At 43.8% G+C, this 23,750-nt stretch overlaps 1 protein-coding gene across 1 annotated transcript in view; it reads right to left on the bottom strand.

Moving 5' to 3' along the window:
• ADAMTS9 (ADAM metallopeptidase with thrombospondin type 1 motif 9) overlaps window positions 1–23,750 on the bottom strand; it is an 82,308-nt gene that overhangs the window by 49,500 nt on the left and 9,058 nt on the right. The window contains 13 exon segments of the mRNA XM_034065862.1: window positions 387–482; window positions 742–859; window positions 1,800–1,936; window positions 2,038–2,219; window positions 7,937–8,082; window positions 11,974–12,081; window positions 12,508–12,649; window positions 13,506–13,652; window positions 15,420–15,525; window positions 15,639–15,679; window positions 16,086–16,207; window positions 16,302–16,385; window positions 17,319–17,605. Of these exon segments, the coding sequence (XP_033921753.1) occupies window positions 387–482; window positions 742–859; window positions 1,800–1,936; window positions 2,038–2,219; window positions 7,937–8,082; window positions 11,974–12,081; window positions 12,508–12,649; window positions 13,506–13,652; window positions 15,420–15,525; window positions 15,639–15,679; window positions 16,086–16,207; window positions 16,302–16,385; window positions 17,319–17,605 (1,716 nt within the window).

The raw sequence follows: 23,750 nt of genomic DNA on the forward strand, positions 1-23,750 counted from the left end.
AGGGTATGCCATATTTAGTCTCAAGCCAAGGCACAGTGAAAGCAGAGAGGTGTTAAGTTGTAATGAGGAGGCTCCAGCAGAACTTGGAAGTCTGTTTGGTCCAAGCTGCCACCCACACCCAGGCTCAATAGTCCCTCCAGTTCCAGAGATGCTATAATGGGATATTGCTTATAATGTGAACCTCCCAAACTTTCCATCAAGGATGGCATGCACAAAAAGAAGCAACAAGACAAGGCTGAGTGTTTGATAGACATATGAGAAATTCTCAATAAGAAAACATCTTTAAATGAATTCTTCACTCTCTCCTGCAGAGATCACCAGTAGATATATTGCCACAATCAGATAATAAAGCAGATTCCTGGACTGAAACAAGGGCTGCAACTCACCCAGGTAGTTGTCATCCTCTGGCTTCCCTGAGTAACTGTGCTGATGCACATCAATATTGGTTGCACCAGCTGGGATGCGGACCACGACATTATAGCCTAGAAAAGATGTAACAAAAAGCCAAGGCTGTTACACAGACATTTCATTTGTCTGTGGGAAGGGAAATGAGCAACATTACCTCACATTACACAAGCTGATACGTTTCATTTAGGGATAGCGTAAATAGTTATAAAATATAATATACTATAGCTAGAAGGGGCTTGCATTTTACATCAGTGTTTTTTGTAGATTAAGTGTGGTAATGGCTTTTATAGACCCACATTTTTCACTATAAAGTTTTTAGCAACAGATTCTTACCATAATGCACCGTGTTAAATGTGCCTGCAACAGTTTTGCATGAAGAATTATCCCCACCACAAACACCACATTTATCTCTTCTTGCTTTTGAATTCAGCACATGATCGCATCCAGCTTGCTTTAAGAGAGACATTGAAAAAACTAGATTGAGCAAATACAGACTAGAACAGCATTTACAAACCTCCCAATTAAGGCACACAAAAGCTGTGTATGCAAAAGGCTGCTGTGAGACAAATTGTTTTGCTTCCCCACATTTTTCTCCTGAATAAGTGTGGCCATCCCACACCATTTCCAAACAAAAGGCTTCCTTACAAAGCGAGAATCAGAGCTGCCATTTGCACCAGGCGATGCTTTGCTAAAGAAAACTTCCTCCATCAATTGTTTCCATAGAAAAAAGTGTGAAAAATAATTGTGAATGGAAATGTAAAGTGCTCTGGGGTCTGACTGGGAAGAACCAGGGCAGGGCATATAAGGAAGCATCGTTTGGATTCAGGCTTAGACCTCCACAGCCCTCAGTAACTTAGGGCAGATGTATAAACTTCCTCCACTTGAGTGTGTCCAAAGAAGAGCAATGAAGCTGGTGAAGGGTCTGGAGACCAAGTGTGTGAGGAGGAGCTCAGGGAACTGGGGTTATTTAGTCTGGAGAAAAGGAGGCTCAGGGGGACCTTATTGCTCTCTACTACTACCTGAAAGGAGCATGGAGTAAGGTGGCACTTGGTCTTTTCTCCAAATAACAAGTGATAGAACAAGAGGAAATGGCCTCAAATTGTGCCAGGAAGGGTTTAGATTGGATATTAGGCTGTCAAGAATTGGAGCAGACTGCCAGGGCAGTGGTGGGGGCACCATCCCTGGAGGTATTTAAAAGATGTATAGATGTGGCACTTGGGGACATGGTTTAATGGTGAACCTGGCAGTATTAGGTTACAGTTGGACTCAGTCTTAAAGGTCTTTACAACCTAAATGAAGAGGGCATGCCAACAAATGGGTAGAACAAGGTGCATAAGAACCAGCCTTATGTGCAAAGCTGAAATCACCTGAAGATGAGGGAAAATACTTACCCGGCAAAGGCCCTGCACACAGATATCATTGGTGTCAGGGCCACAGGGCGTCCCATCAATAACTCGATCCCGCAGCTGGTAATACGCTGTATTTCCTGCCACTCGGCAGAACAGCTTGCACCGATCCTTCATTAGGACTGGGGACAGGAGAGAGGAAAACCAGAAGCACGTTATCCAAACAGCATCACCCCAATGCTGCAGTCCAGGAGGCAGGATCTGCATCACCCCTGCCACTTACTGCCGCTGTATTTGGGAACCCAGCGCACGTTTGTGGGCAGCCCGTTGATGTTAAAGTGCTTCCCATCAAAGTCAGCACACTGCTCATCCCGGAAATCCTTCTTCAGCTTCGAGCATGGTTCGGTGTTGCAGGATTTAAACTTCATGCGGCGCCCCACGCAGTATTTCCCACCATTTTTAGGCCTACAGAAACAAAATCAGGCTGGAAATGATATGCATTCTCCAATTCTGCAACCTATTCAGCACAGCCAGGATTTGTGACACCATTGCAGGCTTTGTCCCTGTGCATGTCTTAAATATCCCAGACTGACAAGCAGGAAAGATTAGGCAGGTGCCTAATAAAAAAGACCATATATGAGATGCTAACAGGGGATGAAAATGGGAATAATTGCTCTCTGCCAAAAAAGGCGATAGTGAGAGAAGCCAAAGAGGAAGAGCAACATCTTCCTCCCCATCTGAGGATGTAGTTTCACACTGCGGGATCCCATAAGGGATCATCCCCCCACAAACTCACTGATCCTATGAATTTGATGTCTGAGGGTTTGCCTGATCTAGTGGGTTGCAAATAACTACACACCACAGCAGAAAGGAGAAGAGGCTTTGAATTTCGCAACTCCCAGATTCAGGGCTATAGTCATAAAGCTATTTTTGTCCTCATATGTAGATGGAGCCTTTACCAGATAACAGCTCACTTCAAGGACTGAAAAAGCCTCTCCCACTCCAGCCCCTGTCAGCAGCGCAGGAGTGAGCTGCATGTGGATGGCATCAGAGCTGCTTAGCAGAAGGCACTTTTCTGGTGAGGACCCATTTTCACCTCTAGTACCTTTCACTTCACTTTAAGGGAAGTATCCTTGGGATAAAAGCTATTTACTGTCTGTTCAAAGGACATTTCATATGTTCGGACTAAGTGCAGCCTTCTATGTATAAAATGAATTGCAATAATAAGATAAAAAAGGAGGCACCATGCTTTAAATGTTCCAAACCCCCCCACCATCTCTACTGCTCTATCCTGAAACTTTAAATGACACTGGGAGAGCATGCTGAAGGCTTCTACAAGCTACCTCCATCAATATGCAGTACCACCCAGGCAGCTTTGCTTTTCCCATTATGATACAGAAGGAAAGATACTGCCATCCAGATGACATATTGCCAGGGTCAGCCTGGGCAAAGCTGTAATTGTCCAGAAAGGAAAAATTATACCAAATATGACATGCACTCAAGGGAGATGAAGTTAAGATGCACCTCAGCCACTGGCATGGAAAAGTCTCCACCTGCTGATGTGAGACCCTCACCCTTTAGTAGACAGTTTCAGAGGAGTCAATGGAGAGCATAAGCATCCCAAGCATCCCAAGCCACTGTGCCCTAACTGTGGGGCACATATACAGAGGCAGAGAGTGGTCCTCAAAGCTCAGGACAACATCAGGCTCAGCTCCAGCCTCTGCTGCAAAATAGCCACTAAACCTGCAACTTCTAGTTAGAACTAGATCGTTAATGTCCCTTCAAAGCCAAACCACTCTTTTATCCCAGCAGCTGTGGGTGAGATGCAGAGCATCACCTGCTACACACATAAGATTCTTCCTGCCAGCATCCTCTCATCACTAACACACTGCCAGGGTGCAGACCCTTCAAGTCCTACCCTAAATGCAGAGCGGTAGGATTTGTCTTTAGGCACAGCCTAGGACTACTGCATGCTTTAAATTACACAAACTTCTGCCAGGGGATTCCATTAAAAAAGCTGCAATCACAACATTTTTATGGTACCCACATTGCTTCCAATATAGATCAAGTTAATAAAAATGAAACTTTTAAATAGTAAGTTAGTTAAGAAGAACATACAAGAACTTTTTAAAGGGTAAGTCTAGCAAAATCCAAATATTCCAAGCTACCTTATAGTTTCCTTTTCTCTACATGGCCCATGAGATTGAGATAACATTGAACACATGGACACACCACAAACTAAAGGATGCTAAATATTGCCATCATATTGCAAACTGTCTGCTTCCTAACTGTGGCAGTAAATCTCCCCACAGCCAGTGTTTGGGGCTGAAGCACACTCACACTGCTCACACTGCAAAACAGCCCTAAAGCACCCTGAGAGCTTTAGGGTGTTTTTAAAGCAGAATTGCTTTTCCCAGAGTCTGAGTAAGAGCTGACCCCCAGAGGAAGTCAGCCTCATATAATACTGATTTTCAGTGTCATGAAGAAATACAGATACATCCCACTATGTCATATTTTTATCATAGAATGGTTTTGGTCAGAAGGGACCTTAAAGACCACCCAGCTCCAACCCCCTGCCACAGGCAAGGACACCTTCCACTAGAGGAGGTTGCTCCAAGCCCCATCCAACCTTGAACACTGCTCCAAGCCCCTTGAACACTGCCAGGGATGGGGCAGCCACAGCTTCTCTGGGCAACCTGATGCTTAATGCATCATCTGCAATTACTAATATTGAGTATTTTAATCTGCAGATTTTAAGACATCACCCAGTTCTTAGCTATCCAGGAGCACCAGGTACAGGCACCTCACCAAGAAGCACTCTTTTGGGGATCCTTTGGACATGCTCAGCCCCACAGGCATCAGCTCTGTACAGGACACCCACGCTGTCACAAAATGCCCCTGGAGCATTTTGTGGAGCATTTGTCCTCATCTGCACATCTGCCTATGTGCCTCTGCAGAAAAACCTGTAAAGCTCTAGAATGCACACATCAGTCTGAGATCTCTTTTGCAGCATCCTGGGAAGCACTGGGACAGGGAATTGGTATATGTGCTGCCAGTGGCCAGCATAGTTATCTATAGATGTGTTTATATATTGAGCTTAGACAGCTTTCAGCACAGGTGGATACTTCCATGATGGACTAAAAGGCAGATGTGATCTGACTCATATCCAGAGACAACTGTCCCCCATCCAGAAAGCCATTCCTGAAAACAAGGCTCCCAGTATTGATATCTTATGAAATATGCCTTTTCCCCATACTTCTGCAGCTAAGCCTTGCTTCGAAAACCAGGGCTTGCGCCACAGACCCTCTAATGTGATGCCCCACAGCCGTAGGCTTTTTCTGTACCAGCCAGCCTCAAATTCCCAAGCGGGCAGTCTTAGTGGGAAAAGTCTGGTCTGGTTAGCAAATGCATTCCTTCAGTGCATGTCAGAACAGTCTGCTGCCATTTAGGAGGCTTACAGCTCTTCCTACAGCCCTGCAAGATACTTGTCCATGTAGGTGTCAGAGCACATTACAGAGCTGCAGCTTTATTTTGTGCCATTTTCAATGCCAGGTTTAACACAGGATTTTATTGGCATGCAAGATCCCTCCCCAGATCCTTGTGCACAGAAAACATTTTAAAAAGCTAAATCATCTTTGAATACAAAAGACTTATTGAATACTATTTCAGACTTTACTCAAGGTATCTGGGCTGGGTTTGCTGCCTTCTATATAGAGGAGAAACGCCATGTAATGTTGAAGTACTTTGATAAGCAGGAAAGGCAGGCGAGTATCCAGCAGTGTCTCATCACTCACATTGTCTCAGCAGCCCTTTGATAACAGGGACGCAGATGGTGGAAGCCCACGCTATGATGTCAAATTACAGGGATAAGACAACAGACTCAGTGTAAAGCTCTGCAGACAGCGCTAGGACAGGCTTTGTGAGGGGCTGGAGAAGAGGCCATTGCCAGCTACACAGCTCTCAAAAGGTGGCCTGGAAAATGACTGCTATTAATGATGATCACATGTGATTTCACAGGCAGCTTGGTGCTGAGTACATTTAGGTGCTTTTGCAAATCCCAGCCAAAGCAATCTGCCTCATGAAACACCAAGATACAAAACACTAGCTGTAAGAGAAGATGGAATTCAAAATCCCTTTAGGATGAAGGGGATTTTCTACCACAAAAAGCTATCAATCCAAACAGATGTCTCTCCAGAAGAGAGGGATTCATCTCACTGACAGCATCCAAAGGTTCGTCTACATAGCATAGCTGGTTTTGTGTGGAAAAACGTGTTAAGTTTTATCTCTTCATGGCTACTGAAGACCATATGGTGTGTGCTGACTCAGCACAGTGAGATGACAACTCCTTTGCACTCATGTGCTTCTCAGCATCATGTTAATTAATGTGCTGCTGTCCTACTCCCTTAACCTCAGCCCTTCTCCTCCAACACTTGCCCAGCTGCACTGAGCCAGTCTCTTCTGTCACTTCACCACTGGTGCTGCAACTACAAGCACTCCCTTCTCCCATTAGCAGTGATGAAACTGTCACTGGCACATCACTGATGACAGTTTCCTTCGCAGTAAGCTGTACAACACCAATGATGAGAAGGTGGAACGAGCCTGCTCATTCTTTTTTAAACCCCTCAGTCCAACCAGCTCTACTGACCACTCACCTCTCCATGTCTGAAACCCTAGAAAGCAATCAGCCCAACCCTTCTTGCTCTTGTGGGCTGAACAGAGGCAATTAGACAAACACCAGCACAGTTCACAATTTATGTAAACATGGTGTTTTCATAACAGTTGCTCAACCTATTACTAGTGATTTGCTGGCCACGCATTTGTTTCCCTGAAGCCTATGGCAAAAATCCCTGCCATTTCAAAGGGAGTAGGATTTTGCATTCCAGTGTGATAGCAATCATTTTCGAGTATCACTCTTTAATGGGGCACAGGTTTCTGCTCAGTTTTGGCTACTCTGCACCAGATGACATATAACTGTATAAAGGATCAGCTGCAAAAGCAGCCAAAAGCTGCAAATCCAGCCAAAGCAGGAGTGAAATGGTAGAAAACTGTATAAAGTGGCTTGTAGAAACAGCTGCAAAATGGTGAAAAATTGATAAAATCATGGCTCCCTCCCTTCTCCATCTTTTCTGATCCATAAACTTGAAGAAAGAAAAACACCTTTGGAAGTGGTACTCTGGTTGTGCCTCCCCAGGAAAACAGGAGGCATGAAACCCACACAGATACTAGCTTTTTTCTTCCTTCTTAGAATGGATCCCTTTTTAGTGCACTTTACCCATAAACCAAATCATGACTGGCTCCTCCTTACAATCATAGAATCATAGAATAGTTAGGGTGAGAAAGGACCTTAAGATCATCCAGTTCCAACCCCCCTGCCATGGGCAGGGACACCTCACACTAAACCATATCACCCAAGGCTTTGTCCAACCTGGCTTTCAACACTGCCAGGGATGGAGCATTCACAACCTCCCTGGGCAACCCATTCCAGTGCCTCACCACCCTCACAGTAAAGAATTTCTTCCTTATATCCAATCTAAACTTCCCCTGTTTAAGTTTCAACCCATTACCCCTTGTCCTATCACTACAGTCCCTAATGAATAGTCCCTCCCCAGCATCCCTGTAGGCCCCCTTCAGATACTGGAAGGCTGCTATGAGGTCTTCATGCATCCTTCTCTTCTCCAGGCTGAACAGCCCCAACTTTCTCAGCCTGTCTTCATACAGGAGGTGCTCCAGTCCCTGATCTTCCTCGTGGCCTCCTCTGGACTTGTTCCAACAGTTCCATGTCCTTTTTATGTTAAGAGCACCAGAACTGAGGTCTCACGAGAGCATAATCATAGAATCATAGAATCATAGAATAGTTAGGGTTGGAAAGGACCTCAAGATCATCTAGTTCCAACCCCCCTGCCATGGGCAGGGACACCTCACACTAAACCATATCACCCAAGGCTTCATCCAACCTGGTCTTGAACACTGCCAGGGATGGAGCATTCACCACCTCCCTGGGGGCAGGATCACCTCCTTCGACCTGCTGATCACACTCCTTTTGATGCAGCCCCTTGGTTCTTATGATGCCTTGGCCATGCCAGGCAAAGTACACAACCAAAGGGGTTTTCAGCCCATTTGGGTAACCCAGCTGCTTTTCCCAACTTTACCTCCCAGTGCTTCCCGTAGCTCCATACACTTACTCAGGCCTGTTGCACTCCCGTATCGCTGTCTTTATGCCACCACCACAGGTTCTTGAGCAGGTCCCAAAAGGGCTCCACGTCCCCCATGCTCCATCTATCACCGGTGTCTCACGCTCTTTGGGCACGCACATCCCAAACCGGCAGTGCTGCGTGCGAAGGAAAGAGATGGGAAAGGTGGGATTGCATTACTTTGGCATCATGAGCTGACCAACAGTGAGCAGCCTGGGTGACAAGACTCAGGTTTACTTCTTTCTCAACCACATGCATCATGCAGCAAAGATTTTGCAATCATATATAACCAAACTTTACTTTTTTGTCTATCCCCTCCATATTTTAGTTTCTCTGCACCCTTAAATGTAGAAGTGAAGGCAAGGTGCTGAGTCCATGGGAGTGATTTATGGGAAGAAGACTAAGGACAACAGTAACCACTGAATATTCCCTGTTGACCGGTGCTGAACAGCATGGCAGTGCTTGCAGCACTGCTTATCTGATTTACTGGAGAGCAGTAGGAATTGCACTGTGTCAGGGGAGGAGACAGGCAATGGGAACAAAACACCAGGGAAAACTCAAACCTCTCCACAAAGTTGGAAAGGAAACTTCCAAATCCAAAGGGCAAGGAAAACAGAAAAATGAATTCCTCAATCCAAAGCTGGGTTTTTCTTTTCTTCACTCAGCTATAACATGGTATTTCCCAAGGCCTGGCCTAGACTTTTGTTTTCCAGTTATAATTTTTGTTTTGTTTTGTTTGGAAAACTGGCTTAAATTATTCTGGCAAGCTCCTGTTCCTCATTTTTATGGTGTAAATTGTGTCCATTTGGGGTCTGTTTGCTATTTCAACTACACAGACTTCTGGAGAGGTGAGATCTAGGAGAGAGTCACCTTCTGGCCCCACAAGAGTAGATGGAAAGGTGTCCCCAAGACAAGTGGGGCTTCTCTCCTACTGAACACTGCTTGCTACAGCAGTTTTAAACCCAGAGGCATGATCATCTGCCTGTGGATGCCTAAATCTTTGCAATTATAGAAAGCCCAAACATTGCTGATTGCTCACAGATTAGAAGAATTTACAGACTTAAAGAAGAAAACAAGTAGTGCATCATTAAAATATTCACTTGCAACATTTCTCTGCACCAGAGGTTGTTCAGGCAGGAAAATACCCGATGATCTTTATGGGAATGGGCTGAATTTACTCATGTACTGCATTTCTCCAGTTCCTTCACTAACAGTGGAACAAGGTTGTGTCAGGATACACCATGAGCTCATCTCCCTTTTTTAGACATCTTCATGAACCACTTTGGAGAAATCTATCTAGGAAAACAGAGCAAAATCAAGATATGCTAGAAGTTGTGCATCCAGCCCATAGGACACTGGTTCTGCAGCACATTTAATACCTTTTGCTCATGATGGCCAGCTTGTCACATTGCTTTCATGATGAAGAAAGCTGATCTCAAGTGTAAATGCCTATGCATGTGCAGGACAGCTGAGCAACTCATAGCTTGCGCCCTAAACGTGGTGTTTGCTGAGACATGAGCATAGTCTCTATGGCTTCAATGTGCTCTAGATTTGCTTTCATCTGAAATTATGAGTCCCCAAATAGAAACTGGCTAAAAAATCTCTGCCACAGTAAAGGAGTAAAACAAGCTGAAATGCCTGTTTCATTGCTGCAGGACAAATCTTTGTGATGCATAACTTCTGGCATTTAGAGGGCTGAAAAAATGCAGGCTGGGACCCCGATGGCAGTCCTGTATAGGGACAAAGAGATCCAACAGCTATCATCAATGTACAAAAATGTATGACACCAATTCAACAGTGCTGTCCCAGTGGAGGAGAGCTTGCAGCAATATTGATGCTCACAGCTAAATATATAACCACAGTCATGCTTGGCACCACTGACCCAGAGAAGACGACTGAATAGCTAACTAGTGAATGAGCACAGCTAACAGACCGTGACATGACCTATATGTCTCCCATCCTGGTTGAGAATTAACCAGGAAACCACCTTCATCCCTTGATTTGATTAAAAATTGGGGGTTTGGAGTTGATGGTAAATCAGGGAGGAGAAAAAACCCAAAGGAGCAGCTGTTTTAAATAAACAGCAAGATTATCTTATGGAAATGCAATGGTGTTTCTTGGAAGCACACTGTGAATAGTCTGGCTGCACAATCTTCATGCCTTTTGTGTTTTAAAAATACTTTCTGTTGAGTTACGACAGAAAAGCTATGAAGCCTGCCAGGCTTCTCCTTCCTATGAGCTTCCAGAGCAGAGAATGAAAGAATTTTTGTCTGGAGCAAATTCAAAACAACTTAGACACACAGTCGAGCAGGAGAGCAATGGCAGGGATGGGAGATACTACAACAGACTTTCCTTCCCTTTGTCTTGCCACTGGAGTACCAGATAATTCACCACATCCAGCTCCCATCCTTGGGCTGACTTTGGCTGAATAGATTAGCAGGGGGCAGACAAGTGCTGTGAAGCTCCATGCATGCATAACATATATGCTACCTGCTGCCATACAGCAGGAGATAGAAATGATTACTATTTGTATACTTTTATTTAACCAACCCCGATAACCAGGAGAGAGTTGCACCACAATACTTTACAAGCCCAAGTAAACACTAAGGAGACGCCATATGATGCTCTAAAACTTCAGCTTGAATTAGACCAAAACACAGATAAAAGAATTACTCCATAAAGCCTTTTTAAGAGAATGCATTCAAATGTCTGAACACGAGTGGCCTGCATTAGCTTTTCTTAAGAGCCCATCTGCTCTCAGCTGAGAAGTTCAGGTCACACTTGTCTAATTTGTCTAGACTTGTTAAATTGTCTAAATTTATGGGCTGAAATGTTTTTGCTTACAAAGTCTTTATTAAAAGCCCTGCAGCTGGACACTGCCCCTTGCATGATGCAGGGTAACTCTGAGGAGGTGCTAATCTGCCCAATTGCAGTTGTTTGCACATCACTGGTCGCGTCTCAGGGTAACTGCAGGTTTGTCGAACAAAACTGCAACCCCAGTTTTGGAATTTCAGGAAAATAAGTTATTTCTGAGCTTCCAGCAACCACAAGGTCACCAATGGAGGAGCTGAAGGCACAAGGTCTCATGTCATAGGGATGCCACAGTTGCCTTCCTTTTACCCTGAGTCTCAAAACAGTGTGGGTTTTACATAAAACATTAAACATTGGTGCACCGCTGGCTCCAAGGAATAGCACAGGAATAAGATTTCCAACCACATCCCTCAACAAAAATTCAAACATACATTCGAAAGACTGAATTAAAATGTTGACTCTAAAAGAAAACTGTAACTGATCATCAACAGACAGAAAAGCAAATTTTTAAGTTATACCTTGTAGGATAACACCTCGTTTTTTTTATTAGACCCACACAGAGAATACTTTTGTTCAGACACAAATGATGAAAACTAGTTATCATTCTTCATCAAAAGCTTCAGCATCTCAATAAAAGAAGAAAAATCCTCTCAACTATTTTTTCTCCAGATCTGGAAAACTAAAAACTGAGTACTTATCCTAGAACCACAATGCTAGCTGGAAACTAACATAGCACATGGAAATGGAAAGCTTCTATGAATTACTGCCAAAAATGTTCCATGCAGAGAATGTCAATCAGTTCCATATTTTACCTGATATTGTCAAGCTATGATACCAGTTGGCCAGTTTATGTTACACAAAATTACTAATCGCTCACACCATATAGGGAATTTCTAATAAAAGCCTAGGGAAGCTTTGCGAAGGTTTTGCTCAAGAGTTCACTCAAGGGCATTAACTGAAAAAGATAAGCACTCCAGAAGGAATACCTGCTTTAAACAACATTGTGCCAAGCAGTCGATGTTAATCACATTACCTGGGGTAGAGCTGACCCATGCACACCAGGCGTAAAACTCAACAAGATGCTTTGGGCTCTCATCCCTGCAATTAGAAGCTGTTCCCCGTACAACTGATCACTGGGATAGGATGGTTTGGATAGTTATGCTTAGCCTAAGCCCTAGGAAACAGCTACAGGGCTGTAACCACCAGTTACTACAGACCTTTCCAGGCTCACATTCCGTCCCGTCAGCCCAAGGTGTGTGTTGGGTACGACATCCCTTGTGTGCGCCATCGATGTTGATACACCAAAGTCGCCGACACTGCATCTGCTTCAGGTATTGAAAGGATGGAAGTATTAAATATGTGCCATGTACCTTACCAGATATCTGACCTTTTATGAAGTTATCCCCTAGTATTTATCATTAACTCACAAGCTTGACAGTAATTTAATGGCTTGTGAACCTCCCATTTTTAGACTGGATATTAGGAAAAAGTTCTTCAACAAAAGGGTGAAGGTATTGAACAGGCTGCCCAGAGAAGTGGCCAAGCCACCATCCCTGGAAGTGTTTAAAAAACATGTAGATGTGGCACTTAGTGTCATGGTTTAGTGATGAACTTGGCAGTCCTGGGCTAAAGGTTGGACTTGATGACCGTAAAGGTCTTTTCCAACCCATATGAGTCTATGAATCTATGATTCAACCAACCCCAGGAAGCCTTAGTTTGCTCTGGCAACATCAGGGTGGAATTCCACTTACCATGTACGGGCACACTTGAGATCCAGGTCCAAAAATTAACTCACATTGTTTGTTGACATCATAAATCAGCCCTGGAAGCTGCTGAGGCAATGTGTAAGTTCTCGATGGAGGCTCATCAAGCAAACACTCCCCATAGCCAGTGCTACAACATAGATCAGATAAACGGTGTTAAACAGAAGGCCATGAGACTAGGACCCATTGCTGCTTACCTGAATTAACCTTAGGGCAGATGCACACCATGTTTGCCATATTTAACAAGCACTACAACAACTAGTGCAGACTCAAGGACAGGAGGGTGTATCACCCATTCATCACCACCGCCACCACTGTGCTGTGCCAACAACCATCCACCACCTTGCAGTTAGCTATCCTGGCAAAACATATCTGAGTGTGCATGACCTGCATTTAATCGCTAAGCAAGCACTGGTACATGTTTAGAAAGAGCATCATTGATTAGCAGAACTGCTCAAGGGACTCAGCTCCTGGAATTGCCACCACGGTTCTCGTTCTGTTCCCCATCACAACACATGGGAAGGCTTCACAGCAAAATGGGTAATCACTGTGCATATCAAACTGACCCGTGGGCTCCTGGAACGGTGTTCCCACCATGGGTTAGTGCCAGGGCTTTTTCTTGACCTGTGGAGCAGAAAGGCAGATGCAATCTGCCTCCTAAAACACAGCTCTGTATCTGGGTCACAGGGCTTCAGAAACTCACTCTTCAGGTTCGAGGAGAACGTGCATTCCTTAAAAGCAATATCCATGGGGTTAGACATTCTTCCCCATAGAGACGCTGGTCCTTGCCAGCTTATCATGAGGCTGAACTGGCAGGGACTGGATAGCGGGGGTGCATTCCTGCTCTATATAAAGGATGTGTGCACACACAAATCCCTGTGATTTCCTTCAAATGCTGCACACTAGGACGTCAGATTAACCAAGGAACCCTATGGGATGCATGCACATGTAAAAACAGCCTAACTCATGCATATGCAAGGCCTTACTCCAGAAACTCAGTGATGTATTTCCTACTGCATTTTGACCACATCCAGGGGTTGGTGTAGAAGTTCAGTGTTGGTGCCATGACATGCTGTTGATTTTTACCTCCATCTTCTTTGCACTTATGATTGTCATCATGTGGCATGTTAAATCTAACAGAAAAACAGCAGTGGAAAGCAGAGTCAATAAAGTGACAAATGTCAAGTATTTAGCATAGCAACAGTGTGAACTAAAAGTAAGCAAACCCAAGAGCTTTTCATAGATATACTGCTGACGGGCACTGCAGAATATATGCACATATTCCTAAGTGTCAACAAGTATTCCTCAAATGCAGGCCCTAGCACTTGTCTGCAAAAAGCTACAGAACATCCTGGTAAGCTCTCCACAAATATTTAGCCAGAGGGAGCCTGAAGTAAGATGCTATTTCAGCTTTCCCCTAGCAGTTGGCATCCCACAGGCAAGCTGGAGTTTGGTCCCACCACCATGAAAATAGCAAGAACTCTGGAACTGAGACAAAGACCCAAGAGTTGATCCAGGGGAATATGTTTCTGAAGGAGACAAATGTCTTGACCTCACTGCCCACCTGAATTCCCTTGTGTGTACCCTACATTGCCTGCCAAATGTTTTTTAATGCAGTTGAATACCTTGGGCCACGCTGATCCTTCATGCTGTTGGCTAAACAGGGCCACACCAGGGATAGACTTGGCTCCTATACTTTAGGTAGCAGGTTTACAAAATGCCACCAAGCATCAATATCAGCAGAAACCCATGCGAAGCTTGCAGCACATGACATATTGGAAAATGCAGCAAATATGCTAGGGGAGACAGAACGGCTTAAATCGCTTGGCTGTTTGAAGTGGAGAAGGGGAAATGACCCGGTGTGATCCTGTGTCCGAAGGCTGGGGAGTTTATATCCCATTAAGATTACCTCCAATGAACCACCTTTCCCACTCTGCTCCCTTTAAAAGAGCAAAGAGGCATTTCCTGCCTGGGAGCACTGCTAACCCCTCTGGCAGATCTGGGGCATTAGGTAAAGAATTAGCCACAGGTTAGGTGTGGGGAACACCAAACCTTCAGGGACTTTCCATCAGGAAATCTCATTTAAACAAATACTACTGTAGTTAAAAATAGACCATCTTAGCCAGCTCCCTGTGAAGTAAAAAAGAGTTTAAAACAATGAGAGATCTGTTCTCAAGTACTCATCCATCTCAAACCTACAGACCTCCACTGCAAACCAGGCATGAGGTGGTTTGGGGCTAAATCAGCTAAGAGTTTCAGCTGGGAGGTAAAGGTAAAAGACTACATGATCTGAGATGATTTTCCTCCCAACCACTCTCAAAAGGAGTCAAGATCAATTAAAAGAAGTTTCCACTGGAGAAGGTGCAATCTTGAATGACAGCTTCTCTTCTGGGGATGTCCTGCAGCATGAGATTTTCCATCATGAAATAGCTAAAGAGGGGGATCAGGCTCACTTATACATCCCCATTACCTGCTAGATGCCCTGGGTAAATTTCTGCCTTCACACACAGCTTGGCTGCCTTCAGAAGCACCACATATGGTGGTGGGATGAGCTGTGCCAAGCTGAGGACCTGCCATCTGCATGCAGATGTGAGAAGATGCAGTAATAAGGGATATCTGTTAGCACTCCTCCCTTGCCTGGGTGCTGCTTGGAGTACCCTATCACTCATGCTCCTCAAAATGCGGTTCTGCAGCTCTCAGATGGGCTCTGGAGCACTCCACCACCACTCAGAATCACAACACAGCTTAATCTTTCTCGGTGGTGCATCTTCTACCCAAGCGTATTTATCTCCTCTCAAATAATTAGGCCCAGCAGCTATCAAGTCCTAGCCTGGCTGGCAAGCCCTAGCTAGTATAAATCTTGGGCTATTTAAATGTAAATGTATTTACATAAAACATACACATGTCCCAGTTCATGTGCTATTGTGAAAGCAGTGCTCAGTCCGTTATCTTCACTAATTGAACAGCTCCTGTATGGGTCACAGACTGTGCCCAGCTCTGCCAGACCTAGGAGAGAACAGAGATTTATGATAGGGAAATGTCTCACATAGTTCAGCACAGGCAACTAACACTGTCAGTACAAAAAGGTTATTAGAAGAGAAAGAAAAGGTTTTCCTTACCCAGTGTATCACATTTGTCGTGTGCTCTACAAATATCCTGCCTGAAAGCAGAGCAGACCTGACACATTAATTTTCAATGCAGCAGCAAGTTAAGGTACAAGCACAATAGCAACAACATCCAAAAGCAATTCTTGGTCCTCCAACAGACCTTCTCATACTGGTTTGCCGCATCATCCAGAGTCCAAAACAACTCCCTACCATAGTCAATGTTTTTCACCCTGTGCTGAACCCACGGGCAGAACTTGGACAGTCCTAAAGTTCTCAGTCATCTATCGCTATATGCTGGACACACTGTCCCAATTCAGCTCACAGTTACACTGCTCTCACAATTGCAAATGTCACTGCACCCACATCCAAACCTAATAATTTCCCATAGCTGGATATGTACCATGCTCACAGCCTCTGATATGGGACAGGCTATAGTTTTCATGAGAATATTCACCATACCTGGTAACAAGCACAGCTGTATCATGTTGAAGGTGACTTCCTTCAGGGTGGTTCTGGGATTGCTGCCATTGGCAAAAGTTTTTTAATGTTGTCTGGGCATTGTAAGATATTGCAGGACCATCCTAATAAGAAACACACAGCAGGAATTTACTTATTCATCACAATGCCCACTACAAACGCCACTGTCAAACAGGTGAAGAAAATCGCTTCCATTACCTGTTCATTATGTATCACCACCAATTTCACAATAACGATATTAATTAAATTTCCAATGCTCGGATCTTTGTAGATAGAAGCCACCTGATTCAAATAGAATTGCTCAGAATTACTGTTAACATTCAAGGAAAGAAAAAAACTAAGACAACACATTGCATGTTTTCCATTCTGCAACCATTTTATTCCAGAGCTGCTCTTCTGCCCCACTCACTGCTCTGATGCTACTTGGAGAGACCTCCTGCCAGAAGCACAATTTCAGAATGAAGCAAACCTGCTGGTATTGCAAAAACCAAACATTCCCTTTTGCTTTAGCACACATTTCACCAAATTACAGGATCATTCTGCTCTGAGATACAATGACCACCAATCAAGACTGTCAAAAGCAACTTATTCTCCCAAGTGCCTCATTTTGATGTAGAAAGTTTTAGACCACATATTCACTGCACTTCTACCTTCAAACAGGATGAAAACCCCTCCAGTGACACAACTATGCCTGATACTCACTTCCAGTCACTCTGCATCTATAGAGCTGCCTGTCTGGGGATCGTACTACTGCATCCTAGTACCAGCAGCTACTGAAATGCTTGTTCTCTGTCAGGAAAGCCAATCCCAGCACTATGCTAAGGATTCAGGTGACCCCAGGCTGCTTCTCCTTCTAACAGCAAGGGAAGATAGGCAGCTGCATAACCTGCTAGCTCCCAAAGTACCTTTTTAATTCAGTTGCTATTTCACATGCGCTTAAATAAAAAGAAGACAGGGACAAAAGGGCCAGTGATATTTCTCATAATGCCTGGTGTTCGGAAAGGTGGAAGGGAGAGGTGTAGGAAACGTGATGGGTCTGGGAAGAAAGACATCTCCAACTACTGATTCCAAGCTTTACTCTAATCCCAAGCACTATCTCCATGCCTGGCCTAGGCAAACTGATGGTACTGCACATGGACACAGCAGAAAGTGTGCTCTGTGATGCCTAGAAAATGGTCCGTGGGTAAATGTACTCCTCCTAGCTGAATTACTCACTATTGACATTAATGTTAAGACATAGTGCTGTAGATTAGCTCCATGGTAGGCAACCATCCTGCTGTCAGCCACCACCATCACTTCCACAAACCGAGGATAGGAGAGAAACCGCTTTGTTCGTTTGTGGCTCTTCTTTTCAATTATGTTCCCAGTCTTGTTGCTATCTGCAGAAAATGAATTCACTTCCAGACTGTGTTTCAACATCTCCACATCAGATAATACACTGCTTTCTGCCCACTCTCTTCTCCAGTGTTTCCGCTTGTTCTTTTTGTGACTGTGTTCATGATCTATGATTGAAAAGCAGACAAAAACATCAAGTAGAATCTGGAGTGAATAAAGTTAATAATTCATGTCAAAATAGCTATTTCATTTCAATGAAGAGTTAGCAGGCTTGTTTCAAACAACTACCCAAACCAGAAGAACTCTGTGGAAGGCCACCATGTAATCCAACATCTAAGGCTTTTCTTAATCTTTAAACTAACCTTACAGAAGTCAATGGCACTTCAAGGTGGACATTCCCATGAAGGCTTCCCTGCAGCAGAGCTGTCTCCTTGCCCATGCAGGAGGGATGGAGCCTGGGCTGCCATTCAGTTTAACATGACGTGAGCCCCATGATGGTAATTAGCCACCGCAGTGACAGTGTGAGGATTCTGGGCACGTCCAAGGTGGCCAGGAAACCACAGGAAACAAAGGTCCAAATCCTGTATTTCTAACTCAGGCATGAAGGACGGCAGGATTTGGCCTTCATAGCGAAGCAATTATATATGATTTATTTCTGTCTCTAACAATAACACGGCTGGGCTTCAATTCCCCCCCTCCCTTTATTATTCTGTGCTACAGGAATGGTAAAGGTCATCTAATAGCACAGCTGCCACTGGCTAAAGAATAGAATTCAGGAAGTTTCACATATACTGCTTTTGATATTCAATTAGGCCAAACATAAAAGCAGCCTGAAAATATACTCCATGCTGATACAAAGACGACAAAGTGAAGAGGGAGAACAGGCAAATAAAACATATGGAACATGTGCAATTAAGATTTACCATCTGATTAGTATGTAATTATAGCATTATTTAAATGTAAGAGCAAAATCAATCTTATTTGATGCCACTTAATTTTTAATCAGTTCATCATAGGAAGTAGCTAATTGAGTGTGATTCATCCATGAGAGACTGTTTGCTTCTGCATTTAATATAAAGCCAGATCTGGACTACTCATCTAAGACTCTAGGCTACAGTCCTCACAGTCTTTGTAGCTTTAGCTTAATTTCGTCATGGTGGTGAAAAATATCACATTTCCTTATCTGACCCACTGAGTAGGTTAGAGGAAGCATAATATTAGGGAACAAAGGAATACTCAATGCTCAAACAAGATCAAAATGATAGGAAACTTCTTAGCTATTTTTCCTGTGTAGTTTCCTCTTAGGATATTTTGTAATAATTTCCAAAAAAGGACATATAAAATACATTCCCCAATATCAAGGGCAGGCAAAGGGGCTCAGCCAGCTTCTACCTATCTGAAAAATACTATCCTTCTGTCCTATGTGTAAATAGGTAATACAGTATTCAAAAATTAAATCCTGTTTACTCTGCACTACCTAAGCCCTATGAATTCCCTTCTTGATATAGTCCAGACCACCTTAATACAGCAGAGAGCCTGCAGTTATTTGACTAAGAATTTGAGAAAGCCAATAGCATTTGTGGCTATAATTGGATTGCCCTAGTTCCTCTGCACTAATCAATGGCCTTGTGTTGGCAAGGTTGTGCTCTTATGCTGGCACCGCTTCATGGGCAACCATGACATTATCCTGACTCATTCAGTGCCAACCAGTGCAGGAAGCCAACTATGCATACAAATAACTTAAAGGTGAGAAGAAGACCAGACTTAGGAACAAGGGCTAACAGCCCGTCAACCAGTTCCCTCCTCTCTGCACCCTCAGCCAGTCCCTTGAATTTTCCTTTTAAATAACCAACTTAAAAATAGAAGTGCTAAAGGAAAAAATGCATTAAGGATGAGGAGATGACCAACAGAGCTCAAGTGATGCTGAAGGCAAGGCTGAAGTGTGAAGGCAGAACTCTGTACTATTCACCACCATGGCTCCACAGGGCCCTAAATGGAACCATGGGGCTAAGGCATCTTCTCCTCCAGCTTCCCTGGCAGATGGCAACAGAAGAGGGAAAGGCAAAGGATTCTTTGAAGAGACAGTCGTTATATAGGAGGTATTTGAGTTGTTGATATTCATTAGGCTTGCACTGAAATCTTGCAGCTAGTGTTGTCACATGCTCAAAAAAAGAAACTCAAACTCCACCAAAAACCCAAACACATGAAATGCCAGGTCTGATTCTAAGAGCCCCAACCTGATGCACTGTGTAGGACCACAGCCCAACATAGGCAGCTATGGCCAGCACAGAGCAAAAGCTACCTTTTTGTTTTTGCAGAGATCATGCACAGTGTCACAGAATCATTCAGATTGGAAAAGATCCTTAAGATCATCGAGTCCAACTGCTAACCTAGCACTGCCAAGTGTCAGTACAGTATCAGTGCACTTCCCCTGTCCAGCACATAGATCAAGTCAGCCCCATCATCCCTTCAAAAGCTGACATTACTTTCCAAGTATGAATCACTCCAACACTTACAGCACACTATTTGGACAAGTCACATACAGTATGTTTGCCAGCCTAGTTACTGTAAAACCAAGCACAAGTGAGCGGGTGTTCATTATATGTAAAGCCACTCCTGGACTTTGACAGGAGTGAACTGTTATCTTCACCCATCTTTCTTGCATATAACTACACTCAGAGATGGTGCACATTCACCTGTAAAAAATTAAACACTAATGGCAGGGCACTGCTCTCAACCCATCCATAAAGCCCCCACCAGCATTAACGGGAGTTGCATACAGGCACTGCCAGTACTCACTGTGCCTGGTGCTGCTGATCTCTTGCTCTGTTACAACGGCCACGACAGCCATACCCTTATTGAATGGTGCAGCATGCTGCCATTGAATCAAGCAGAAGTGAGATTTTCTCCTGTTACAGAAGAAAAGTTCAGTTTTACAGCGACGGCTTCCTATTGCCACACACAGCACCAAAAAAGGGTGCAATGTTTTTCCACCTGGGTTTGCCTTTTTTGAAGTTTCCTATTGTGTTAACATATTAACAGAAATCAGGAAGAAGAATGGTTTGCTTGGCAAGCTCTCAGTCTCTGCAAATGACCTGAAAAACATCTATCTGCACATGGCAGGAATCAGTTGGGTTGAGCTTTAATCTGCAAAAAAAAACCAAAGCTCAATGGGTAGACCAACAATTTAAACCCATGCAAACTACACATCAATAATTCAAGTACTGGGTGAGTCTATGCACTGATTCAAGAGGTGGCTAAAAGGCTGCTGGAATAATGTCCATTTAACAGCTTGCTTTACTAAGCTAGTCTATGGTGTTTGCACTGTCTTTAGACAGAGCTGGAGGTCTATGTCCATTTTTCTTTCTGCCTGGTTTCTTCTTTGTTATGTGGGACTTAAAAAGGAGACCAAATCCTGTGACATCCTCCTTGATGGCATCTTCCCACTTGCAGTAGAAGCCTCAGCCCAGAGGCCACTGAGCTGACTTATGGATGATTTCCACTAATTAATGGACTTTGAATCTATCTCAAGGGAGAGGGCAGGGGAGACTCAGGCCCTACATGAGTACTTTGCCTGCATGAAGGTGTGACAGGGCAGAGCCAGGGACTGCTTTTGAAATAGTAGCTATTGTTATGTTAAACCCAAAAATTAAAAGAAAGAGTGATAGGTTATCCCAACAGTTCTAATTCTTTCCATTTCTACATTAACTTGTCCTTGGAATAGAAAGTAATTTGTACAATTAAATAAGACGTGACAATGCAAGCAATTCCAGTTCAGCTCCAAGTTCATGAGAGCTGCACACAGCAGGGGGAAAACAGCCACCAAAAAAGAGATATAAAAGAGATCATGAGAGGGGAAAATGATCTTTTTCTTGAGCTAATAACATTAACAACTATTCCAAGGTAGAAATGGAGCATGGTCCTTTCAAACTAACCTACTATCAGGCCTTTCCTGGATGTATGACCTAGGATATTTAACACAAAGTTTGATGCCCAGTGGTTGGCCCACAGCACTCCTTGACTTGCTCTGATCCAGCTGCACAGATGATAAAACCATCATTTGGAAGTTATTTATTGCACACTTCCAGTCACTGTGTGACCTGCAGGAGCCACAGCAGCAAACCTTGTTCAAGCACTCCAGTACAAGCTACAGCTACATTTGGCTGGTCTGAATTTGCTGCCTGTAGCTGGTACAACAGCAGCCACTGAAGTGTCTGTCATCACTTGGAAAAGAGAGGCAAGAGGCAAAATGGGTCTTCTTCATACAGAGGTCAGTCTGGCTGAAATCAAACCATGTTTTTAGGCTCTCTTTGTCAGGAAATGGGATAGAAACTGGCTCCTCTTGAAGACCCACACAGGTCCTAAGCTGGACCAAATGATTTTTCTTAGCTTTAGGTCTGCTTTAATTCTCTATCAATATGTTTTATATCTCTATCTTTCTTTCAATATATCAACAGATACAAATATCCCTTTGCTGCCAGCAGCTTCTCATCAGGAATGGTAACATGGGAGCAGCAACTGCCATGACCTGCACCACACTGAGACAACTATGAGCAGGACTAATCCTGCCTCTGGATAGCTCCATGGCTGCACAATTGGAGCTACTGCTATAGACAGAAAGGGGAAACAGGCTTTAGAGGTGAGATCAGTGACCTACATCAGAAAGGAAATGAAGGTTCAGGGCCAGCCAGTATCCAAAGAGAAAGATATCCTGCACCAAGAGTGGAAATGAAAGTTTGCCCAATCATTCTAATCTGCAAACCAGAAAGCGTTCAAATGCAAATTAATCTGAACCTATTTAACAGAGAGGTCAACTGAAGTATCAGCCTTCATCAGCAAGAGCTGGACGAAACTGCATAGATCAAACTTTCATGGTTGGAATTATTGAAAATACAGTAAAATATCAGACCTCTAACAAGTGCCACTATTAGAGAAATATGAAGGAGAAGTAGTTCAGTTTTGCCCATATTGTTCATACTATGGTATGGGCTCAAAAATGGTCCCTCCCAGACTGTTCCAGGAGCATCAAAATTTTACAGAGAAGGCTTTTACAGAGAAGTTTTCTTTGCTATTAAGAGAAATGTTTCCAGGAACAGATCACAAGCCCTCATTACCCAGGTACACCTTGATAATTTCCCACCTTCCTCCCCTTTGAGTTACATATGTACACTTTACTAAGTGGCTCCCTGTATCTCCAACTGGAACAATGTTCAGATGCTCAGAAAGGTCCATGCCCAGGAGCATGGTGCTAAAGATGTCCCCCATGTCAAGCCCAGAGTCTGCTAGAATCTGTGTTTGTAGCCTATGAAAATACTCTTCAAGGCTAGAAAGCAACACTACAGAGCCATGAGCAGTTTAGACTGGCATGAAGCATGACTGATACAAAAACCAGCCACTGCCACCTGCAGTGGCTTTGGCTATAAAGACTCAACCTCGGAGCTGCGAAGGCTCAAGGTGATGCTGAGCCCACCTATGTTGTTCAGGGTGATCCTGCCTTTCTTCCTGCTGCTTGAACCAGAATGCTTGAGAACCATGGACTTGCAATTAGCACCAATCAACTTCTCTCAGTAAGAAAATACTCTGTTTTTATACCATGCAAGCACCAAAGACCACACATACTCCAGACATTTCCTTTCCTGATGATGTATGTCAGAATGCATTCCAGCTTTAAAGAATTCTTTTCTGCCTAAGGTAAAAGTTGTATGTGAAAGCAGCTATCAATTTCACACAGTAGACAGAAACCAGATTAATGAACAAAACAATAAATTGCCTCTTTAAGAAAGCAGATAGTAACATGTGAGCTGACCATGTGGCAGAAAATGATTCAAGATCATCTTACAGAGAAGAAATAACTAAATAACTGCACCTCACAACCGCAAGGCACAAAAGGACCATTGAAGTAGTTCAAAATTGGTTTAAGGTATGGTTGACAGCAAGCTACAGTGCTGAAAGTCACTGATACCAGTTCCATAATCCACTGGTTCAAGAAGAAAAATAAACTAGCCCTGGAGAATGACTAAAAAAATATGGCAAAATAGCTTGAAACCCACCCTGATACATTTAAGGGGTTGGGCGATTTGCTAAAGTACATCCCAGTGTTTCATCTATGAGTACACATGTATTTGAGCCAGGTTCTGGTTCACACCGGTATGAATGGGCACACTGACATACACTGGTGGTGTTTCAGTACATCAGGAAAACAGCCAGAGATGCTGCCTTTGGCACTGCCAGGGCTAATTAAACCTATTTGCCAGAAGAGCTCTAGAGGTTGCACTTGCTGAACCTGATTTCTGCTTTGCAAGCCACTGGAGC

The sequence above is a fragment of the Melopsittacus undulatus genome, chromosome 9 (genome assembly GCF_012275295.1).
Source record: "Melopsittacus undulatus isolate bMelUnd1 chromosome 9, bMelUnd1.mat.Z, whole genome shotgun sequence".
Taxonomy (NCBI): Eukaryota; Metazoa; Chordata; class Aves; order Psittaciformes; family Psittaculidae; genus Melopsittacus; species Melopsittacus undulatus.